The sequence below is a fragment of the Charadrius vociferus genome, unplaced genomic scaffold (genome assembly GCF_000708025.1).
Source record: "Charadrius vociferus isolate BGI_N301 unplaced genomic scaffold, ASM70802v2 scaffold213, whole genome shotgun sequence".
NCBI classification, from domain to species: Eukaryota; Metazoa; Chordata; class Aves; order Charadriiformes; family Charadriidae; genus Charadrius; species Charadrius vociferus.
In genome coordinates this window covers 4,535,644-4,558,332 of record NW_009647828.1, presented here as the reverse complement: position 1 = coordinate 4,558,332, position 22,689 = coordinate 4,535,644, and the positions used below count along the sequence as shown (strand labels likewise).

General features: G+C 50.3%; 1 protein-coding gene across 1 annotated transcript; it reads left to right on the top strand.

The window, feature by feature from the left end:
- The first annotated feature begins 2,563 nt into the window (after positions 1-2,563).
- On the top strand, positions 2,564-11,818 carry LOC104284211. Its single transcript, XM_009882512.1, has 2 exons — positions 2,564-2,660; positions 8,358-11,818. Exon 2 carries the CDS (start codon positions 8,368-8,370, stop codon positions 10,990-10,992), a length of 2,625 nt encoding a protein of 874 aa, XP_009880814.1. The 5' UTR covers positions 2,564-2,660; positions 8,358-8,367; the 3' UTR covers positions 10,993-11,818.
- The last annotated feature ends 10,871 nt before the right edge of the window (positions 11,819-22,689 follow it).

Below are 22,689 nucleotides of genomic sequence, written 5' to 3'. Positions count from 1 at the left end.
ACCACCAAGGGCTTGGCTGCTAAAATAGAGAGTTGGCTGCATCACTCCTTAACTCTTTCCTGGCAGAAAGTAATTTCAGAGCTTTTAAAGGCTTGTTTTTGGAGCTGAGCCCCCAGCAACACTTGCTTCTCCCCTCCTTACCTCCTGCTTGCCTTTCTCCTCACTCCCAAATTGGGACCTCTCCAGAACTGGCTGTAGGCACCTCTTTTATTTGGGAGGGGGGACTGCTTAATATGAGAAAAGCCAGTGGAAGTGAATTTTCCCTTTATGCCCGTGGGGAAGTTGGTGACCTGAGCCTGATGTCCCTGGCTGCTGCAATGGCTGCACCCCCTTTTTCTCACTGCTGCTGTCACCTGAAGCATCTTCTGGCCTCCTGGCCAAGACCAAAGTGCTCCCAGAGGTGGCTTTTGTCACCATTACAACCTTGGACATAGAGCATGTTACACTGGGCTGCTACAAGGCCGGTGACACTGGGTTGTCTAAGCAGATATATTGGGTTTTCTAAGCAGATATTTTGTCTTGGGAAGATTCCCCAGGCCATTATAGCAGGTTTAGAGATGCTTCCCTGCAGTGCTTTTACCTATAGGATGTCCCCTATGGAAAGAAAAAGGAATATTTGCAATGTAAAGGCATAGTGTGTGTGCAGGAACAGGGGTTAATATTTAATTTTTTTGGAAGCTGTTGTTTATACACAGTTCATCTATTTACTGGCTGCCAAGCCGTTCTCAGGACTGGGTGTTGCTCCTATAAGAAAACATTTTGGAGGTGAGATGCTTTTGTCTGGCAGCCCAGCACCAACAAAAATAATACCACTGTGAAAACATGCAGGAGAGCAGCTGCTGTTTATACCATCCCCACATTGTTTGGGGCTGCTGTCCTGGGAAGAAAAAAGGGGAGGAAAGAAGAGTGTAAATCAAACTGATCTGTTAACACAAGCAAGAGCTGTTTGTGACCTTGCTGGGGTACAGCGGCTCCTCATCACGAGTGTTTAGCTCACGGCCGAGGCAAGATGGGGAAATCACTGAATTTAGGTGTATTTGCACAATTTCTAGGGGGAATTTATTCTTTTTCTGAAATGAAAGACAACTGTCATGGTCCCCAGACCAGCAACCTCCCTTCCCCATCTTGGTGCTTGCCCTGTGGATTTCCTCCTCGCACATCCCAGAGGGAAATGTCTTCTCTTCTTTTTCTCAGCCCACATCCCACATACCTCACCACGCTGACACTAATTCCCTGCCTTTTCACCAGCTTTGTTATGTTTTCAACTTTTTATTTTCTCTGCATGGTGGGTTTCTTACAGCAAAGTATTTGGTCCTGGGGGGTTGGAGCAAAGCATCGGGGTAGAAGAAAGGGCTCTGCAGACAAGAAGCAGGACCTGGCTGGGGTTTCATCTCTGCTAAACTGCCATGTTGCAGGTAATTACGGTTGGGCTGTAAATGCCAGGCTGGGGGATCAGTTGCCATAAAAATAAGGAAAAATCCATTCTCTCTGTGCTTTCTGGGATACAAGGGCTCACTTTAAGGATCAGGGAGGGCTGCTCAGCCTCAAGCCTGCTCCAACAGGGCCAGTACAACAGTACCTGGAAATAAAGGTCTGTTGGGAATAAGGGGCCACTGGATGGAAACTCAAGCAGCTGTGGGTAAACTTTTTTTTTTTTATTTATATTTTTTTAAATTATTTTATTCCAGGGGAAAGTGCAACTTCTGGAGTATTTCATTAAGAGTAAAAACAGCAATGAAAACGATAGCATTTTCACTGAGTAAGATGAGTACGATCTTTTTCTTAGTGTAATAGCAGAATAAAAAACAAGTGGGTCAAATTTTCTTTTCTAAACTGCTCCAAGCTAAGATGTAGTTTGTGGGCCAAGGTTGTGGGGGGGGTCTGTCTGCCTTTGCAGGTGCAGATTTACAGCTATGCTTCAACTGATGCAATACCATGGTCGGAGCTCCTGACACGTCATGTGGTGCCCCCAAGGAATACACCAGCTTGTGGCAAGCTGGTTTGTGGCATGGAAAAAATGCTGCTTTTGAAGTGCAGAAGCCAAAATGGATCTAAACTACAAATTGCGTGAATTTTTCTGCCATCTTGCCCCCCCCAGCAAGCAAATCTGTGCTCAGAGGTAGAGGTTTGGGGAGGCCATGTGTGTTACAGGTGCCAGATGTGAGCTTCAATGTGCGATCTCCCCCCAAAACCCAGGTGCTAATGGGGTGTGCAGCAAGTGAGGAGGCCATTGAGGGAATTTGAGGGGATGGATGCTGTGGGGACAGACTCCAGCTCTCCCTCTTGAGGGCACTTGGTGCAAGCAGAAGTTACCATAAGCAAGCGGTGACTAACCCAGCCGCCCCCCCATACAATAGATAAGGGGCAGCTGCTCCCATGTGATTTCAGCTTCCCTAATCAGTCCTGAAGAAGATAAGGAGAAACAAGGAAAGTGTCCTTGGGAAGGCAGGGGGAGGGATGCAGCACCTGCAGGAGGAAAAGCCACCAAGGAAGTAAACAGAGGTGTTATCAACCCCAAACAATGACCTGCCATGGCTATAAAAAGCCACCGGGGTGAGACCCTGCGACCAGCTTGACCTTAAAGGTGCCGAAATCCACCGGAGCTCTGCAGCGACCATCTCCAGGACCCCGGGACTGCCAGGACATCCAGCCAAGGATTGGTGAGATCTTATTATCGGGGTCCTACTACTCCTCTGCTTCGCCTTACCGGTTCCCGCGTCCCTTCCCTGTCCTCCCCCCGGGAGCCGGTGGGTCGCGGCAGCTCCCTGCTCAGCCGTGGCCACCCGTCCCCACCTTCCCCTTCCCTTGCTACCAGGTTCAGCATCCCCCCGGGGAGGCTTTTCAGAGCGGCAAGTTGTGGGGTCGCAGCCTTCCTCTGTGGGTGGGTTGGTGGTGCTGGTGTTATGGTAGCTTTGCCCTGAGACAGAGCCATCTCGAATCTTGTTCCCCTCACTATGATGACCGATATCGTTAGCAACTGGAAGCTGGAGCAGTTTGTGCTCCAGAAGTGTCTCCCCCCAATTTGGTCCCCAGGGGCCTTTCAGGGCCCAGAGGCGTACCAGCAGCTGTGCCAGCAGTGGGAGAGCTGGTCGGAGGAGACCAAAAAGCCCAAACCCACAAATAAGTGCAAGAAGCGAGCGGCTTTGCAGGGTTTGTTGATGGTGGGCAGGGAGTTGTCCAAATTGCTGAAGGAGGCTCTTGAGAGTGTGCAGACGCTGGAGCAGGCCAAGGGTGAGCTCAAAATGCAGGTGGACAACTTGCAGGCGGAGGTCCAGGGTTTGTGTGGGGACTCTCTGCGGAGTGCAGTGGAGATCACCCGGCTGGAGAACAAGCTGGGCTACGAGAAGCTGAAATCAGAAGAGCTGCAGAAGGAGGTCGGCAAGTTGATTGGGGAGACCCACGATGCCCAGAGCGCGGTGAGGGCAGTCCTGCAGGATGTCCAGCGGGACCGGAGCACTGGTCCCGATCACAAGGTATGCCATGCCAAGATCCAGGAGCTGCAGGCAGAGCTTGGGGTGTCGAGGGGCATCGTGGCTGCCATCCAAGGCAAGAGGAGCCGGTTTGGGAACGGTGAAGGGGAGGAGTCCCTGGACCCGCACCCGCCCCACTACGACTATGAGGATGACGTGTGGGGTGCCAATGGCCCCACCAGGCCATCCCCTTATGCTCCTCTGCGGGAGGAGATGTGCCAGCTGCAAGGAGGGGAAGTGGAGGCTTCCAAAATTAAAAAGCCCCCCCCTGATGAGCCAGCTGGCCACGGCCCACTCCAGGCTATTGACACCAACAGGGCTGTGCTCTGGTTTAGCCCTGAGCAGCTCAAAACATTGGGAAAAACGTTGGGGCCATTGACGAAGGAGACAGCCGTCAACTGGCTGTCCAGGGCCCAGTGGCTGCCCAGGTGCCAGAGTGGCAACTCGGTGAGTGACCTGATAGATGTGGTGAGAAAGTGCATGAAACCAGATGATTTCGCGGCGCTGCCGGGGGATGTGCAGATGGGTAATGTCCAGGACATCAGGGACATCCAGTCGGCTGTGCTGAAGGTGTTCTTCCCAGAGGTCAACCCCTTAGTGCTCTTTCACCAGGAGAAGCAAAACCCTGAGGAGCGTCCAGATGCTTACGTTAACCGTAAGAAGATGCTCTACCAAATGACTGGGCTGCCCGGCTCGAAGGACTCCCCCCTTGATTTTGACAGGCCTGAATTCAAGGAGCCACTGGTGGTGGGGCTGACCCCCCCACTGCGGGTGATTGCTGGTGGAGACGCGGCCAGAAAGCCGCTGTCAGAGCTGGAACAGATCCTGACCCAGAATTTTGAGCTGCAAAAGCAGGCATTCCCAGGATACATGCTGGGGGGGAAGAAAGGGAAAACCTCGGCCATGTCCTTCCAAAACACAGGGGTGAGAAAAATGCAAGGAGACAACCGTAAAGATCCCGATGGCAAGGGTGGTTCAGGGAAGGAGAACAAGCAAGGGCTGAGGTTTCAGAAGTCCAACTTTTGGCCAGCTGAGATGAGGAAGCGCTTGATAAAATATGAGAAGCAGGAGGATATTGACAGCTTGCCGGATGGGGAGCTCTTAGACAAACTGCTCCTGCACGAGGCCAAAAAGCACAGCAGCTCCAACCCGATTGACCCAGGGTCTAAGGCTCAGCAATAGGGCTGCCAGGCACCCGCATCGCCCCTTTTTGTGGCACCGATTAAGACCGATTCGTGGGGGCGCCTGATAGTTGATATAACTATTGGAGGAGGGGTGCTTGGACAAGTGATGTTAATTGATACTGGTGCCTCTTATTCAATTTTGAATATGGCCCCTAGCGAAGCTGGGGTCTTCCAAACCTGTGAAATTATTGAATTGACAGGGCCAAATGGGCAAAAATCCTCAGTGCCATTCACAGGGCCCGTACCCTTTGAAATTGGGACTGCCAAAGGGTCTGAAAAATTTGGGAAAATGGAAATAAAGGGAAAGCCGGGAATTTTAGCCATCTCTGCACTGACAAAGATGGGGGTGGTGGTGGACCTTGTAAACCAAGCACTGCTACACTGCCCACAAAGTGATGTGCCTGTCATCCCGGCAAGTCACAGGGTGATGTCGGTGAAAGCCCCCGAGCTCCTCGTTCACCCTGAGTGGGAGCCCCGAGTGAAACGGGTCACGGAGCAGTTCCCCCAGGTCTGGGCAAAGAGCAAGCTGGACTGTGGGCAGATTGACACTGTTGTGGCAGTCAAAGGGCCGGATCCCCCTCCTCAGCCGCAGCCCCAGTACCCAGCTGCCGCTGAGGATGGCTTGTGGGACACAGTCAAAACCTTGCTGGAGCAGGGGGTGCTGGTGGAGCAGCAGAGCACCAGCAATGCCCCGGTGTGGCCCCTGAGGAAAGCTGATGGGAAAACATGGAGGCTGACAGTTGACTTTGGTGCCTTGAACAGTGTCATCCCGCTGCGGACCTCTGTGGTGGCCAAGTACACAGACATCATGGCAGCCATCTGCCGGGGATCTGAGTGGTTCTCGGTGCTCAGCCTGACCAGCCCGTCCTTCGCCATCCCCTTGCACCCTGAGTCCTGGCACAAGTTTGCCTTCACCCTTCGAGGACTGCAATTTGCCTTTGCCAGAGTTCCCCCGGGCTTCCACAATGCCCCTGCCATCTGCCACACTCATGTGGTGAGGATGTGGGAGAAGCTCAGACACCGGGAGAGTGTGCTGTCCTGTGCCGGTGATGTCCTCATCCACACCCGGACAAAAGAAGAGAACCTGGAAGTGCTGGCAGAGGTGTTGGAGGCTGTCCAGAAGACGGGCTTCAGGGTCAGCCCCACAAAGGCCCAACTGTGCTGGAAGGAGGTCTCTTACATGGGTGTGACCCTAGGGGAGGAAGGGTGCTCTCTGGAGAAGCAGAGGGTTGAGCTAATACAGAAGGTGTCGGCGCCAGCTGATACTACTACTCTGAGGTCCTTCCTGGCTCTCCTGAGGTTCTCCCGGGAGTTCATTGAGGGCTATGCAGAGAAAGCTGCCCCCCTCTGCCACCTCCTGAAGAAGGACACCCCTTGGGAATGGGGGCCAGAGCAGGATGAGGCGGTGAAGACCTTGAAGGAGAGCGTGGCACAAGCCCCCATGTTGGCACGTCCCCGGCGGGACAGACCCTATGTCCTGCAGCTGGCCAGCACAGGGAAGGGGCTGCGGGCCACCCTGGGCCAGCAGGACGGTGCCCTTCTCCTCCCCATTGCCCATGCCTCACGCCTCCTGACGCCAGCTGAGCAGCAGTTCACTGACTATGAGAGGGAGGTTTTAGTCTTGACCTGGGCCCTGCAGCACTGGCAGTACCTGGTGGGGTCAGCCCCAGTGCTGCTGAGGACCTCCCGCACCCCAGTGAGGTACCTCTTGTCAGGGAAGGGGGAGGAGGTGGGCTATCCCAGGATGGCCAACTGGGCGTTGGCATTGACCGAAAAGGAGGTCCCCAGGGAGGTGGGGGAGCCTTCCCACAGTGCTTATGGGGTGGTAATCAGTGGAGAGAGGGATGGGGAGGAGCTGGGGGGTCCCCTAGCGGAGCCCAAGCTGCGGCAGGTGCCCCTGTTTGAGAGTGGCCTCAGCCTAGCGGAGGCCAAGGAGAGTGGCTATGTCGTGTGGTTTGTAGGTGGGTCCAACTACTACGAGAAAGCAGTGGCCTACACAGGCTATGCCGCCATCAACCAGGGCACCGGGGAGGTTGTGAAGGGGAAGTGCCTGCCGCACTCCATCCAGGCTGCTGAGCTGGTGGCCGTGACGGTTGCCCTGGAAAACACGCCAGCAGACCAGCCGCTGGCCATATTTTCAGACTCAGGCTGGGTGGTGCGAGCAGTGCTGGAGTGGCTGCCACTCTGGAGGGAGAGGGACATGCAGTCTGCTGATGGCAATCCCATCACCTACGCCAAAAAGCTGCTGTACCTCGTGAGGCTGGCGGAGCGGAGGGCACGCCCAGCTCACATCATTAAGGTCAAGGCTCACAAGAAGGGAACAGAGGAGGCCAAGTGGAACAAGGAGGTGGACACCAAAGCCAAGCAAGGTGCAAAGGAAGGGCTGATGTGGAAGGCCAGCAAATCCTCAGAGAACAGCCCTGTGTTGGTGGCTCCCACCAGACACTCTGAGACCGTGGACCTGGTGGGCTTGCAGGCGCAAGACCCCAGCATCTGGGAGTTAGCGAAGGGCAGGGAGTATAAAGGGTGCAAGGTGTGGAAGGATGTCTCGGGGCTGGTCCTGGCACGCAGGGAGGGGGCAGACTTCCCGGTCTGGGTGGTGCCTGAACTCATTCGGACAGAGCTGGTGGCCCTGGCTCACGAGCAGGGGCATTTGGGGACAGACAAGACCATGGTGAGACTGCAGGGTGCTGGGTGGTGGCCGGAAATGAGAGAGGATGTGGAGAGGTATGTCAGCAACTGCCTGACATGTGCAGCCAACAATCCCGATGTCAAAACAGCCAAAGCCATCCTGGGTCACCAGAGGATTTCTGGACCGTGGAGCAAGTTGCAGATGGAGTTTATCGGCCCCTTGCCCCAAACAGCCCAAGGGAACAAGTATTGCCTGGTGATCAGCGATAACTTCACCAAGTGGGTGGAAGCATTTCCGGCTCGAAACAACACGGCCAGTGCAACTGCAAAGATCCTGGTAGAGTGCGTGTTCTCACAGTGGGGCATCCCAAAGGAGATCAACTCGGCCCATGGCCAACGCTTCATCGGTGAAGTCACGAAAGGGGTGTGCCAAGCCCTGGATATCAAGCAAAAGCTTCACATCACAGGGCATTTCCAGAAGCCTGGCTCAGCAGAGGGACCCAACGAATTGCTGAAGACAGCGCTGAGGAAGCTCGTGAAACAGCAAAAGAAAGACTGGGATCAGAAGCTACCACTGGTCCTGCTGGCATTACGGGCAGCCATGGCATCTCAAGTGTCTTCTCCCCAAAAGCTGCCTCCTGGAAAAGAGCTGAAGCTGCTGGGACACTGGTGGCACAGAGGGGAGCCGCCGGATGAACTGCAGCCCCGTGTCCTGATGGACAGGTGGATCCAGGACGTGCTGAGGACAGTGCTGGCTACGTACCACCAGCTTGCCTCGGTGCAGGAGACCAACATCCCCAAGATGGATAAGCAGCTGGGAATGCTGCTGCGCCCCGGGGAGTGGAACACAGGGGACCTGGTAACGTATCGGGGGGTTAGAGAGAAGAACCAGGTGCTGGAATCCCAATGGATGGGGCCTGTTAGGGTTGTGAACAAGGCCAGCCCCTCTGTGTACCAGGTAGAAATCAGAAAGGGGTCAAAAAGGCAGGAAAAATGGCTCCATTCTTCACAATTAAAAGCATGGAAGGGAAATTAACGGGGCTGGAGAGCCCGTCTTGCTTATGTTTTGCAGATAAAGGAAAATGGAAGGCGATTGTGACCAGCGGGAAGGGCGAACTTCGTGGCATCACCAGCCCTGTTTGCGCTGCGGGGAAAATGCTTTCAAATTTCTGGTTGCAGGATTTGCTTTGCTCTCTGGTACGTGCATAGCGCTGAGCACCCAACACACACAACCAACCCATCAGCATCTCAGACAAAAAGTCAGTCATTCCCACTTAGAAAGGCACCCTGAAACATGGGCCACAGCCCAGCACAGGTTTAGGAGGTACACAAAAATTGGGACTGATTGGCCCTGGTCTCAAGCTCACATAAAATATACAGGAAGCATGGGTTTAAATTCTAACAAAGGCTTAAATTTGTCAACGGTGGTTATGCACGGGACGGAGGTGTACTTGGAAAATGAGTGGAGCTGGGATAGCACAAATAGACTCCCGCAGCTGCTGGGGAAGGTGGGACAAGAAATAAAGGTAGGGTGCAGGGTAATTAATGGATCCACTCATCAGCGGGTGAGTCAAATCTCCGTAACTGAAGTAAAAACAAAGAAGAATCATAAAAAAAACTGTGCTATGGAAAAATTGGACTGTTGGTGCAATTTTACTTTGGTTCAGCCAGTCTTTGTGGTCTGCCTCTGGGCCCACAACAGTGTGGGGCTGTCCTTTAAATTCAAGATTAGCACCATGACGCACTCCTTTGCTGCTGTTAAGATCTCGAAGTGCCATTTTTTGGCCTGGCATGCAGCTCAATACGCTGAAGTCGGCAACCAAGTAAAACTGGAAATAAAATACTCTCAAGAAAGTGTAACTGACCCAATGCAAATCAATGGCACCACCGTGACTATTGCTGCCCCTAAAGGCCGCAAGTGGGTAGTGCCAGTAAACTGCCTCCGCGAGAGCAAAACGCTTAATAGATCTGAATTAGGCACGGAGGCTTCATGGTATAATCAGGATTATGGACCCTGCCCACACCTGGTCATAAACCTCCAGGTATTTTGTCGAGGAAACCTAAGAGTAGAAATGTCCCCTGAGCTTGGAGGAAAGTGGTGGATAGGAGGCCCTGAAGGATTTAAAGAAGAGTTTACCATCATTGCTGTCTTGCGCCCCTTTGTTTCCAAAATAGGCCCTTATGTAGTCAAGAAAAATCACATCCAAGAGCTGTTGACCGGGCCTGTCAGGTCACTGAAGAAGGTGGTGTTGTCCCTGTCCACTGTTAATATTTCATCCATCAGACCACACTGTACCCCCTTCCTATCCACCCTCCACACCGGCTGGCTGGCATGGCTCCACAGCCGCTCCATCCAGGGGACCCGGGCCAGGAGAGACCTGCTGGCCACAGCGCTGGGAGGAGGAGGCGCTGGGCTGGGAGTCCTCAACAGCATGAACGTTGAGGTCCTGGCCAACAAGCTGGAGGCTGTCACCTCAGGCGTGCAGGGCCTCCTCAACCCCCTGAATTCATCCCTGGCCAGCCTTGGGATGGGGCAGTGGCTCGTGTCAGAGGTGTTACCCACCTGGGAACAAATAAGTGAGAAAGACCACCAGATGCTGTTGCGAGCACTGGGCATTGAACAAAATAACGTTTCCCTTGCTCTTAGTTGCATCCAGGCCCAGATGTGGGTGCAGAGTGTTGTTGCAGGTATCCTGAGAGACGGCGACAATGGTGTCCTCCCCACTGAGATCCGAAAGATCGTGTGGGATGCGGCCACAGAGAAGGAGAGGCAGCTCCAAGCCTGGTGGAGGCTTGTCAACTTCACCCACGACCAGGTCCTCAATGCCGTCATCGCCCATGTCCTGACTGTGGCAGAGGCCCACATTGAAAAGGTCTACCCCATTGTGGCCCTGGGGGTTAACACAAATGGGTCTGTGGTCTACCCCCTGGACCATCGCATGTGGGCAAGGGTGTCTAATGGGAAATGGCAATCGGTAGATTTGGAAGCCTGTATTTTGGAAAGGGGGCTGGGATTCATATGCGAAGATGACGCCCTTAAGGCAAGTGATGTTTGCTTTGACACCAGAGAAGGGGTGTGTCATTTTGAGATCAATCCCCAGAGCAGTAATAAAACTGTGTTAGTGTATGTAGGCAAAGGGTGCGTATGTTTTAGAACAATGTGTGGATACGTGCAAATTAATGATGTTTATAATCAGACCGTGTTTAATGACTCAAATATGTGTGCTTGCAACGTAGCTATTATTAGAGGCTGTGATTTTGTGTATAAACCGCCCGTGTTTACTAGCCAGTTGCTAATCAGAAACTATACCTTGTATCGTAGTATAACCCCGACTCCCATCGGTATGGATTTGTCACTTGTAAAAGAAATGTTAGAGCATGCAAATTTACAGCAGTTGTTAGAAAATGCAAAGGCAGAAGCTAAAAAGATCCTAATAACTGTACATCATGATGGCAATGTTATAAAACAAGTAATGGAACGAATTAAGAGGGTGGGAGAACACCGCTGGTGGGAAGTTTTCTTCGGCTGGTCCCCCACAGCCACCGGCATCTTCAACGCACTCCTGCACCCTGTTGTAGTTATACTGCTAATGCAAATCTGCTTGTGCTTTGCCATGGTAGCAACTTGTTACTGGATGAGGCAGGTGAAACTCTGCATTGACAACCAGGTGAAAGGACTGGGGCTGGCCAAGCGCCTCCTACCATAGTCAAGGGCAAGACTGGGTTGGCCTCTGTGTTTGCCACCAAGAAGAACTTTTAGCTCCGCTGTTGGCTGCAACCCAGTAGGCGTTGAGCGGTGGGGACACATGCCATACCAGACCTTGATGTGAGGGATGGCCTCCTCTGTTATAAGAGGGCCACCCAGGAGGGCAGGCCAAGTAGCCTGCGGTTGGCATGAATCACAGAATGGTTGAGGTTGGAAGGGACCTCTTGAGATGATCCAGTCCATCCCCCACCCTGCTCAAGCAGGGTCACCTAGAGCAGATTGCCCAGGACTGTGTCCAGAGGGTTTTTACTATCTCCACAGATGGAGACTCCACAACCTCTCTGGGCAAACCTGTTCCACTGTTTGATCACCCTCACAGTAAAAAAGCAAGAGTTAGTATACGTAAGTTGTCTTTTAACCTCCCATCCCCAAATGCTAAAGAGAAGAAGCTGCTCTTGTGTGATTTAAGACTCCTTAAGCAGACAAGAAGTGGATAAGGAAAGCCAAGGACAATATCTTTGGAAGGAAAAAGAAGGGAATGTAACGCCTGAGTGTGAAAAAGCACCCACTGAAGAGGGCAGAGGTGTTACCAGCCTCAAAGACTTGGAAAGATGATAAAAGATGAGTAGAATGAAAGACCATGTAATCATCTTGGACTTAAAGGAGCTGAATCCACACGGACATTTGCAGCAACTATCTGCGGGTTCCCAAGACTCCCAGGACGTCTGGCCAACGGATTGGTGAGGTCTTGTTTTCTGAGCCCGGACATCACCGCTTTGCTTTGCGTAGTTATGCATGCACTCAATAAAATTTGCCTCTTAGAGTATGGACTGTCTATTCAATCGCCGCCTGCTCAGCTGCTCACTACCCAGGCTTCGAACTGCGGTTACACTGCTAAAGAGAAAATATGTGGGTAAAAAGAAAATATGTGGGTTTTTTTTTTCCCCTTTTTATAGACCAAAATCCCTCACTTGCTTTTTATCTGCAGAATATTCACCGAAACACAAAGATTTCTGCCTTGGGCTGAAGAGTGGGGCTCTGAGCTGGTGCAAAAACGTGCTCCTCTCTTCCATTCTGCCTCTCCCAACCTGCATCACCCCGCTGCCTCTGAATCCAGAAGGAGCCTTAAAATAGGCATAGGGGGGTCTCAAACAATTTTAAAACATTGGCTGTTTCAAAAACTAGATTAACCACCTCATTTCCAGCCCATGTGTCTGATCTCATCTTGGAGGCGCTGCTTTCTTTGCCGGGTGGGGGGGAGAGGGGCTTTACGCAGACAAAAAGTCTTTTGCAATCCAGGCTGAAATAAAAAGACTAAAGAAATGGCCTCTAACCCAACAGGCCACTGCTGGGCTAGCTCGAGAACAGAGTTAAAACCCCCAGTTTTCACAAACACCAGGCTGGGAAGCACAAAGAAATGCTATATTGCCACAGCATACTTTTTTTTTAAAGAAAAGTGAAGCTTCAATGTATGGGTTTGATGAAGACACTTCTCTTTAAGGAGCACACATTACAGCAGAGCTTATGAAAACGTGAATAAATAAATCACTGTCTAGAACCACAGAAACCCTTTTTCCCCCTCCAAGCACCACAACCTCCCTCCTTCACCCTTGGCATGGGTGGCTGAAGTCTCCCCTCAGCCCTCCCACCTGCCTGGGAAGAGGCCAGTGCCTCGTCCCCTCTACGCTCTGCTGCTCCCTTCATTTTATCCATAACAAAGCCTCACAGAAAACACCCAGTTATTTTGGTTAAGGCACCCTTCTTACTTGCTAACACCTTACGTGTTTCATGAGAATTAATTTCCCCGTGAATAATTACCCTCTCGAAAAGCCTTTAGCCCTGCAACCTGTCTTGGGAGCATGTAGGGGAACCACAGAAAATTCACATTATCCACTCTTCAGTCCCAAACTTGCACCGGGACAGTGTGGCACAGCAGGGCTTAGCCCCGGGATGATGGTATAGCCATAGGGAAAGGGGTTCCTACACCTAGGCGCTGTTTTTTAGTTGAATGCAGACCCCTGCACGGCTGCTGGATGAGGCAGCAGCAGCATCCTCCGGAGCTGCCACCAGCTGCTGCCCTCTGCAGAGCCAGCACACGTGTGCACGTAGGTTTGGAAGGTTTGCAAAACTATGCAGTTTCTCCCCCTTCTTTTAGTGTCATTTGTGTATCAACACAAACCTGTTTTAATGGTAGGAGCACTATCGCTGCAGGTCCAACAAACAGATTTTGGCTGCAGCCTGGAGTCAGGACCTTGAGCCAGAGGCTTTTTCTGCTTTTCCAGTGGTTTCTGTAGGTCCCATAAAAGATGTTACAAAAACCTGCCTGCTTTTCTGAGCCAAATGGGTAACACAGTCATAGTTATTCCCTGCTGGTTTTGCCCCTGTCCTCTGCGCTCTGGAGTGGCGGGAAGTCCGCCTGTTGCAGAGCACACAAGCTGTGGTGCATGGAAACTCCCAACCCATCTGCAATGCTCCAGCTTTCCTCGGTTCCCACTAGGTAGATTGAAAAGGCAGTTTTTTAGAGCTAGCCCAGCCTGGCTGCCTCTGCTTTAGGCTGCGAAGATTGACGCAGGCAGGTCACTGGCCCCACTGGTCTAGTCCTGGTGGTAGTAATTCAGATTAATTTTTGAAAAACTACAGGCTAAAATGTGGAATTTTGATTTAAGTGGAATAAGTGGTGCAAAAATAAGCCTTGGTGGTGAGAGCAGAAATGCTGGGGTCCTCTGCAGAGTCTAAAAAGAGCCCACAAGGGAAAGTAAGGTACCAAACACATAATTTAACCCAGGGAGCCTGTTCTCCTGGCAGACCATCTGTGTATCTCTGGGTATTTCTCATGGAACTGCAGGGATACTCTATTATTTCTCTCGCGTACCTGGCTTGCTTCTGAGATCAACTTTTCCTGATGCTGCAGGGGATCATGCCAGTTTTGGGATGTGCCCCACAGCCATGTGGAAGGGACTCAAAAGGTCCTCACTCCAGCTGAGCGGGCACGGGGAGTCTCCACGTCCTCCAAAGGAAAGGTGAGGGGCTACACGGAGAGATCTGGATCACAGCTGCATGGGGCCACCTGCAGAGCCAGTCCTGGGGTAACGAGCTAACACCTACCCAGAACCTGTGCATCCCACACCGCCTCCAATCAAGTTCAGAAGGAATTTGAGCCAGAGCGTTCCCATGGCTAAGCTTGTACTTGAGTGTGTTGCTCAGAAAAAGCTCAGACTTTGATTTCCCAGCCCCAAACAGGTTAACACCATTGTATTTTCATGAAAACATTCAAAAGAGGTTGGAATATTTGTTGTTTGTTTGTTTTGTTTTATTCTCTCTCTGAAGCCCTGAAGATTTTCAGGGCTGGTGAAGTCCATTCTGTACCTTCTTGGGCAGGTCCAGGCAGATGCTGGCAGGTTTCTGTTCATCTGTCAGAGCTCTCTGTCGGACCTGCCCCCCCAAATCCATCATCAGTATTTTGACCAATGTCACTCTTCTGCCAGACCTTTGTCTTTAAGACTTAAGGCTTGGACATGGCTCTCCTTTTTCTGCTCTTTCTCTCTCTTCCCTCTTTCCCATCTCTAACTTTTACCCCTTCCTCCACCAGGTCCTTTCCACCTTCTTTAACACCAATTTTCTTGCTTCTTGAGTGTGAATGTCACTCAAGATTATCCTTCAGGGCTCCCTGCTTTGAGCAGGACCTTGCAAAGCTCTCTTCTTTTACCCAGCACCTACGAGGTGCCTGCGCATTCACAGAGAGGGGATTCATCTGGCTTAGATCCTCTCGGTGCTGATGTCCTTCAAACTTCACACATTTTGTAAGCCACTGTGCATCAAAGGAATCCTATAAAAGCAAAAGCAGTAGCAGGTGGATTGGTACCCTGAAGGGTTCAATCTCAATGCAGCACTGGACTGTCTGCTGCAGTACTACGGTTGTGACCCCTCCGTAAGATACCTTTATGGTTGAGAACAAACCTTTTATCCCTATCAGCCCTGTTCAGTGGCTAGAGAAGATATCCCCCTGTGCCTTTGGCTCCCAGGCGTTTTACTCCACCCCAGAGCACACCAGGCGATTGACAGAGAAGCTGGATACTAGCCCCAACTATTTACAATATGTACATTTACTGTAGACCCAACCCAGTACAGCAGAGCAGTAAGAAGGGAAGAGGGAGAAAGCCCCAGGGACAGAATGACACAATCAGAGGGCGATGGAGCACAGCACGCTGTATCCTGGCTGATCACGATTTATTATGTATGGGCAGGATGGAAGAAACAAGTTTTAGAAGGCAGAATAAAGAGGAGTGTCAGGGCTCAGAGGTGCAAAGAGGAGAGTTGGTTTGAGAGCTAGAAAGCTGGGGAGCTCATCTGGGATGTGGGACAGATTCTGGCTTGTGGTGATTTTTTTTCTGCTTTGTAGAGTGCCAGAGGAATTCTGTGACGCGCCAGCACTCAGCGTGAAGGGAGACGCTTGATTTATTCCTTAGAGAAGCCTCAGGAAGCGATCAGATACACATCAGCCTGGCTGAAAAGGGGTCAGGAATAACTCAGAAGGGAGTTAGTTTACTCGTAGGAGTGGTGAAATGGCTGAAGTTATATCCAGCAGAGGGAAATGTGGGGAATTCTTATGGGTTCACACATTTTCTTGAAAAATAAAACACAGTAGAAACAATTTCCAATTTTGAGAGAGATCTGTCATTGGCACAACTGTTGAGTTTGGCAAAGCTAACACAAGACAGTGGAATTAAGAATTAGGTCTTCAACGCCATGGGGCAATCAAAATGTCCTTGTTCCCCCAGCTGCTCTCAGCAGTTTCACCAGCGGACAAGAATCACAGGTACCTGGATGGAGAACAGAAAAACATGAGGTGACTTGGAATAGTGCAGGCTGGAAGGTATGGGGAGGAAAATGTACCCCTTAAACTTTGAAATACATTTCCCTTTCCTTTCTGCACCTCTAGAAGTAATGCAAGGCCTCATTCCATTGAAAGGCATGGGAGGTTGGTGATATCTGCACAAGTGATGGTGGCTATGCCATTTGACCTCATCTGAGAGCAGGAGGCAGCTGCAGAGCCCAGCTCTGCAAGGTGAGTGATGGTGTGAATTTACAGCACATCAGCTGCTCATGGACACTGTTCTCCCCAAGCTTGTACCACGGGGTGTGCACAGAGTGACTTCTCCCTCAATCAAACTGAGATATGTTACCCATACTGTTCCTGGGACAAGAGTACACCTTTGTGCAGCAGGACACAGAGTTATGGGCCTGTACCTCCCACTTCATCTGCCCAGATGGGGTCTGTCCCCTGCACGCCTGTGGATGCTGCACTGGTCCACGCATGGTCACCAACAGTGCAGGGACAGCAGTCATGACTGGAGCCACCTGCATTGTACATATGCACCAAAAGAAACATGGCCAGCAGGTTGAGAGAGGTGATTCTGCGCCTCTTCTCCACTCTTGTGAAACCCCACCTGGAATATTGCATCCAGATGTGGAGCTCCCAGGACATGGACCTGCTGGAGTGGGTCCGGAAGAGGGCCACGAAGATGATCAGAGGGCTGGAGCACCTCTCCTATGAAGACAGGCTGAGAGAGTTGGGGTTGTTCAGCCTGGAGAAGAGAAGGCTCTGGGGAGATCTTATAGAAGCCTTCCAGTATCTGAAGGGGGCCTACAAGAAGGCTGGAGAAGGACTTTTTACAAGGGCATGTAGTGATAGGATGAGGGGTAATGGCTTCAAACTGGAAGAGGGGAGATTTAGAAGAGATGTTAGGAAAAAAATTTTCACTCTGAGGGTGGTGAAGCACTGAAACAGGTTGCCCAGGGAAGTTGTGGATGCCCCATCCCTAGAAGTGTTCAAGGCCAGGTTGGATGGGGCTTTGAGCAACCTGGTCTAGTGGGAGGTGTCCCTGCCCATGGCAGGGGGGTTGGAACTAGATGATCTTGAATGTCCCTTCCAACCTAAACCATTCTATGATTCTATGATTCTATGTCCCCCTTTCCATCGCCCAAACAGATAAAGGCTTGTCCAGCAACAAAGGACCTGCTTGATACCAGCCCAGAGAAAAAGGAAAATGAGCAGTAAAAATGTTCTGTCATTGGCAATATGCAATCAGTATTTTGATATGACCCTTTGCTTAGCTTTTGCATGGAATTCCAGCAAATCATTCTAGTATTATCCTTCCAAAAGCACTCAAAGGACACAGACAGGCATGCACGGCAATATTCTCTGCACTTGGTGTATTTTCCATAAGACAAACCTGTTTTGGCTGTGTATATGGGACTGACATAAATATTTTCAGGAACCCAGATACAATCAGGCATTACTGGGGACAGAGGAAAGCAGCACAGACAGATTGATCTCACTGTGAGAGCCGAGTGTTTAATGACTGCAGCATTTCCACAGCCACCCTTAAATTGATTAAGGATCAGAAGTTTCAAACCTGGAGGGCTAACACAAGGCACCCAAACCTCTTTTTAAACAGTTCTTTGGACCGTCTTTGATTTTTAGTGCTACTAGGCAGCAGGTAGTCACCCATTCTCAGACCTAAACCACTTTTTGAGGTGCCTACAAGAGGATATAGGCGCTTATTTCTAACATTTTTCAAGGCTGCTTGGACAATCCTGGCTTAGGCTTCCATTTGCTGATCTCCTTTGAAGCCTCTTCTATTTGTCAAATGCCACATGAGCACATTTTGAAGCATAAACACAACAAATGAAGGACAGGGAACTGCTGGAGAGGGTACAGCAAAGGGCTACGAAGATGACTGGGGGACTGAAGCATCTTTCTTATGAGGAAAGGCTGAGGGACTTGGGTCTTTTTAGTCTGGAGAAGACTGAGGGGGGATCTTATCAACGCTTAGAAATACGTAAAGGGAGGGTGCCAGGAGGATGGTGCCAGTCTTTTTTCAGTGGTGCCCAGTGATAGGACAAGGGGCAACAGGCAAAAACTTGAACATAGGAAGTTCCATCTAAACATGAGGAGGAACTTCCTTACTTTGAGGGTGGCAGAGCACTGGAACGGGCTGCCCAGAGAGGTTGTAGAGTTTCCCACTCCGGAGACATTCAAAACCCGCCTGGATGCCATCCTGTGTAACCTGCTGTAAGTGACCCTGCTCTGGCAGGGGGTTTGGACTGGATGATTGCCAGAGGTCCCTTCCAACCCTGACCATTCTGTGATTCTGTGAAATCCACCTTTCTGGGGGGATCCTTGCTCTCTGTTAGCAAATGTTGCTCCAAAGATGCCTGCTTGCCTATGTTTGCCTAAGCAAACAGCATCAGAGTATAAAACATTGCTAAAAAAAAGAAAAAAAACACACTTATTTGCCTCAACAGCACATCCACCAATGAAGAAGAACGTACCGCCACATTAGTGGTGGTATGTCTGTCCAAACTTCCTTCACGCTTGTTCATAAACCTCACCAACAATCTTAACCCAGTTAGTTGCCAGAGCTAATGCAGAGCAGTAAAATCATAACGAAAAGATGACGTGGCTGTGAGATGAGCATTGGAGAGTGGATAAGGCTACACAGTGGAGGTCGAGATGGACACCAGCTTGAGGGGGTTGTCTCAACCTCCTTTTCTTCACCAACTGGTGCTTCTTGTTGTTTCGAGCGTGGAGCGGAAGGATGAAAGGCAAGCTGTGCTCCAGCGCATGCACCCCTCACTGGGTGAGCCCCTCTGTTTGCAGCTGCTCGGTGGGCAGCCCGCGGGCTCCGCTCGGGCTGGGTGGCACAACACCTCCACCGCAGGCGCAGCACCGGGCTCGGCACAGCAGCGCTCCTGAACAAGCACGGCTGGTGCATGCGGTCTGATCTCTTCATTCTCTGAGCTAGGAAAAAAAAAGAGTTAAAAGAGATGTAAACAAACCAGAAGGCAGGCAGCGGAGCAGCTGGCATCACCTTCTGCCTCAGGGTTGAGAGGGGTTTTTCTTAAAACAAAGCCCCTTCCATACAACCCTCTCACTTTGAGGGCAATTCCAAGGAAACAAGTACGCAGCACCTGCTTGCTTTAGGTGGCGAGAGCAGAGACCCTCACGCAGTGACATGAAATAGCTTAGCAGGGAAGAGACACTCATCCTGAGAGTTTTCAAAAATTGTGGCAGATCTGTAAGTGCTTAAAGAGACGCAAATGCCAGCAACGCGAACTGCTGACCGTTGGCAGAAGGTCCCAAACCCCAGACTTTACACAACCCCGAAGGGGCAGGCTTTGTGTCTGATCTTGCTTTGCAGGACGCAACTCTACTATCGTGATCTTGATTTCACATTGGCTTCCCAGGTATCCTCTTCCACCTTGAGCACGACAGCGTGGAACAGGGAAGGAGCTCACATGGGAAGGAACTGCTGACGCGCATCCAAATTTGAGGCCCAAAAGGTGCCTTACCACGTGGCCCTGAGGCCTCTGTTCTACCGGCAGCACTGACATGAGCTATTTGGCCCAGGAACCTCGCTACATGTGCAGATATTGCTGCTGGACGCAAGCCCAGGTGCTGGCTGAGAGAAACCCACGTGAGATGAGCGCATCCTGCATGGTCTCTTGATCTGGACTTGCATGAAGCTACAGCACCAAGACTTCTAAGAAGCGGGCTCGAACCAACTCTTGCAAGCTGCTGAGAAGTCTCATGTTCCAGTGGTCACACACTACCTTGCCTGAGTGACTCATTTGACCAGACAGCGATGCAACTGGTCTCCTGGTGTAGCAGCAATACGGGGAGTGCGAAGCAGGAGAGGGAGCATTACTGGGGTGAAGCTGAGCAAGGCAGAGTGATTTTTTTATTTTATGTTCTTTAAGCACAAGAGATGGATTTGAGAAGGGCTGAAGGCAGGGTAGGAAAGAACTGAGGTGATGCAGAACCTCCCCCCAGCTTCTCCCATCCTGCTCTGGAGGCACAGACCTCATTTGCACATGAAGTGAAATGACTGTGAGGATACAGACTTCAGAGTTTTGATTAACACTCTGAGGAGAACCTGTATATATAGCACGGTACTTCAGTGTGTTGTTTGCCATTGATGTATCACTGACATGGAAGAGTGATAAGAAATAGAAATCATCATTTCTGCTGACTACAAAAATGAAGGTTTTGCCACTGTGGGTCAGAAATAACATCAATGGAGACTGATAATACAGTTTCAAAAGAAACATTTTGAGGGAAAAAGCTTAGCTATGAGCAAGAGGTACCGTAGTCAATATATTTCTCATATAGCACGGTACTATTGATCAACTGTGGTTCAGCCTGCGGAGCTTGAATTTATTATGCAGATGGTTTGGAAACACCTAGCACTTAGCTTCGGGGAAAACAACTTTATTTCAACTATTTGTTAGGTTAGCGCTCAGAACATTGCCGTGAACAGTTTCATTGTTAATTCTAAGAAATCCTACTTCATTTTAAAGGTTTCTTTCAAATCTCCCCTCCCTCCCACACACAGAGATTTTCAGTTTTCCCCACAGCTCTCCGAAAAAAACCCAACCTACAATGTGCAACTTCATTGATGTACCACTATGTACCACTACCCACTGAGATTCTGTTTTTATTTCAAACTTTCATGTTTTAAGCAGAGAAATAGCAGGGACCTGACCCTGTCAATGCAAGAAGAAAAGGTCTGCGACCCAAGGGTCTGTGTTTTTTCCTGCTGTTGTTGAGTATCAATCCTACAACAATGCCCAACTGTGAGATAAGCGGCACTCGGGGCACTGCACAAGGCGCTCCTGCAGGTGCTCAGGACTTGTGGACACGTTGGTCACTTGTCGAAATGGAGATTTATGCCTGTGCCCCAGCCTGACACCCTGCAGCAGGAGCGACTGCCAGCGCACACCTAGGAGCAAAGCTGGGCAGGCAGTTCACTGTAAATCTCCGAAATTCAAACAATTTTCTTAAAGTTCAATAGGAATCAATGCCTAAACCTTTGCTCCGCCAGAAATAACCGGCTGAACTGAAAGCACTTCATTGCTTTCAACTGTAAATTGAGGTCTTTGAAAGAAAGGACAGTAGCTTATTTGGAGATGAGGAATACTGTTGCTCTTTTTCCAAAGCTTTCCCACAGAAAGATTTATGACACTGTACCTATTTATGGTTCCCTATTTATTCTTTTTTTTTTGTGATACCTGTATTCGTCACCAGTTTAAGGGTATAGCCAAGAACTGCTAGAGCTGATCTGGGTTAAAAAGATACTGTGTCTACCTGCTCACCACCCCACTCTGCAAATATACGCAGGATAGAAAACGGGTACAGCTGGAATGACACCAGCAGATCTGACAGGGCTGTAACCTTGGTCATTTCCACCAGTGGAGGTGAAGAGCCAGAAGCTGTGACATGTAAAGGTTAAAAAAGCTGCAGCTGGAAGAGCTCATCTGATACCACGTTCCTGGCAAGTTGTAAATGACAGGAGAAGCTTGTGGAAAAGCTGGAAAGAGAATTTGGATCTCCCAGTCCTCGCACTGCTGCTTTCATCTCGGTGTTCTGGCTGCCATTCACAGCCATTAAGAACAGCATCAGCTTCTGTGTTGTTGGATGGCAGTGCTGGCCAAGAACTCTACGCTGAAAAAACCCCCTCAATTTAATTAAACTGTAATAGTCCTCTAACTAGCTCAAACAACAGTTTTACACTGTAATCTGATTCCACAGATATGTGGTAAATTCGAGATGCAGCTCAAGGCATTGCACTTGGGTGATTTACACCAATTTCAGTTGAATGCCTCTCAGCCTTCACAGAAATATGCTTGGGCAGGTTAGCAGGTTAGATATGACAAGGAATTGTCTCATAGGCCAACTGTAGGGTTAACTTGCCAGGTGTTGGCGTTCCCAGTGTGCCCCGCTGAAACCACAGCCCAAGTTCGGGGCACGCAAAGCAACTTCAGTGGTTCTCCCTTCTGTTGCAAGATTTCAAATGAGAACCTTCCACTGTGAAAACAACTTTTTGCTCACTTCACAGGATGCAGAAAGATATGTCCCGTTTCAGTTGTGGCCTTTTTCAGACAGACCTCGCATTAGGACCTCACTACAAATTTCTCACAGGCTGCAACCAGTCATGAAACCAAAGTATAAAACGTCATACAAAGGAAAACCAACTATAAAAACCTGTCAGTATTTCGCAGAACGGCACATTCATGCCACTCTTCATAGTACACTGAACATCACGGCTGCTTTCAGAGGTGAGTATCTAGGCTCTATTATGTGTTCATTGAACAAGCAACTCCAATGTTTTCAGGCATTTCTTGCTATTCCTGCACCAGCAGAAGAGCAGCCTTGCCTGCCTCTAAAGTCAGGTGCCCTTACAGAGAGTTTAAGCTGATCTGTTTGCCTGTGAGTGAGAATAGCAGATGTCCCAGGGATGGTAACCTTCAGGATAACAGAGGGGAAACTGGCAGCAGCAGTCTGCTTCAGGGACACATCATGGGCAAAATAAATTGCAGAATCACAGAACGGTAGGGGTTGGAAGAGACATTTGGAGATCATCTAGTCCACCTCCCTGCCAAAGCAGGTTCACCTAGAGCAGGTTGGACAGGAATGCATCCAGGCAGGTTTTGAATATCTCCAGAGAAGGAGACTCCACAACCTCTCTGGGCAGCCTGTGTCAGTGCTCTTCCACCCTCAAAGTAAAGAATGTTTTTCATCGTGTTGAGATGGAATTTCCTGTGTTCCAGTTTGTGCCTGTTGCCCCTTGTCCTGTCACCAAGCACCACTGAAAAGAGTCTGGCCCCATCCTCTTGACACCCACCCTTTAGATAT

Coding starts and splice junctions, on each gene's coding strand:
- LOC104284211 (XM_009882512.1), top strand. CDS start 8,368: ATGGAAGGCGATTGTGACCAGCGGGAAGGGCGAACTTCGTGGCATCAC.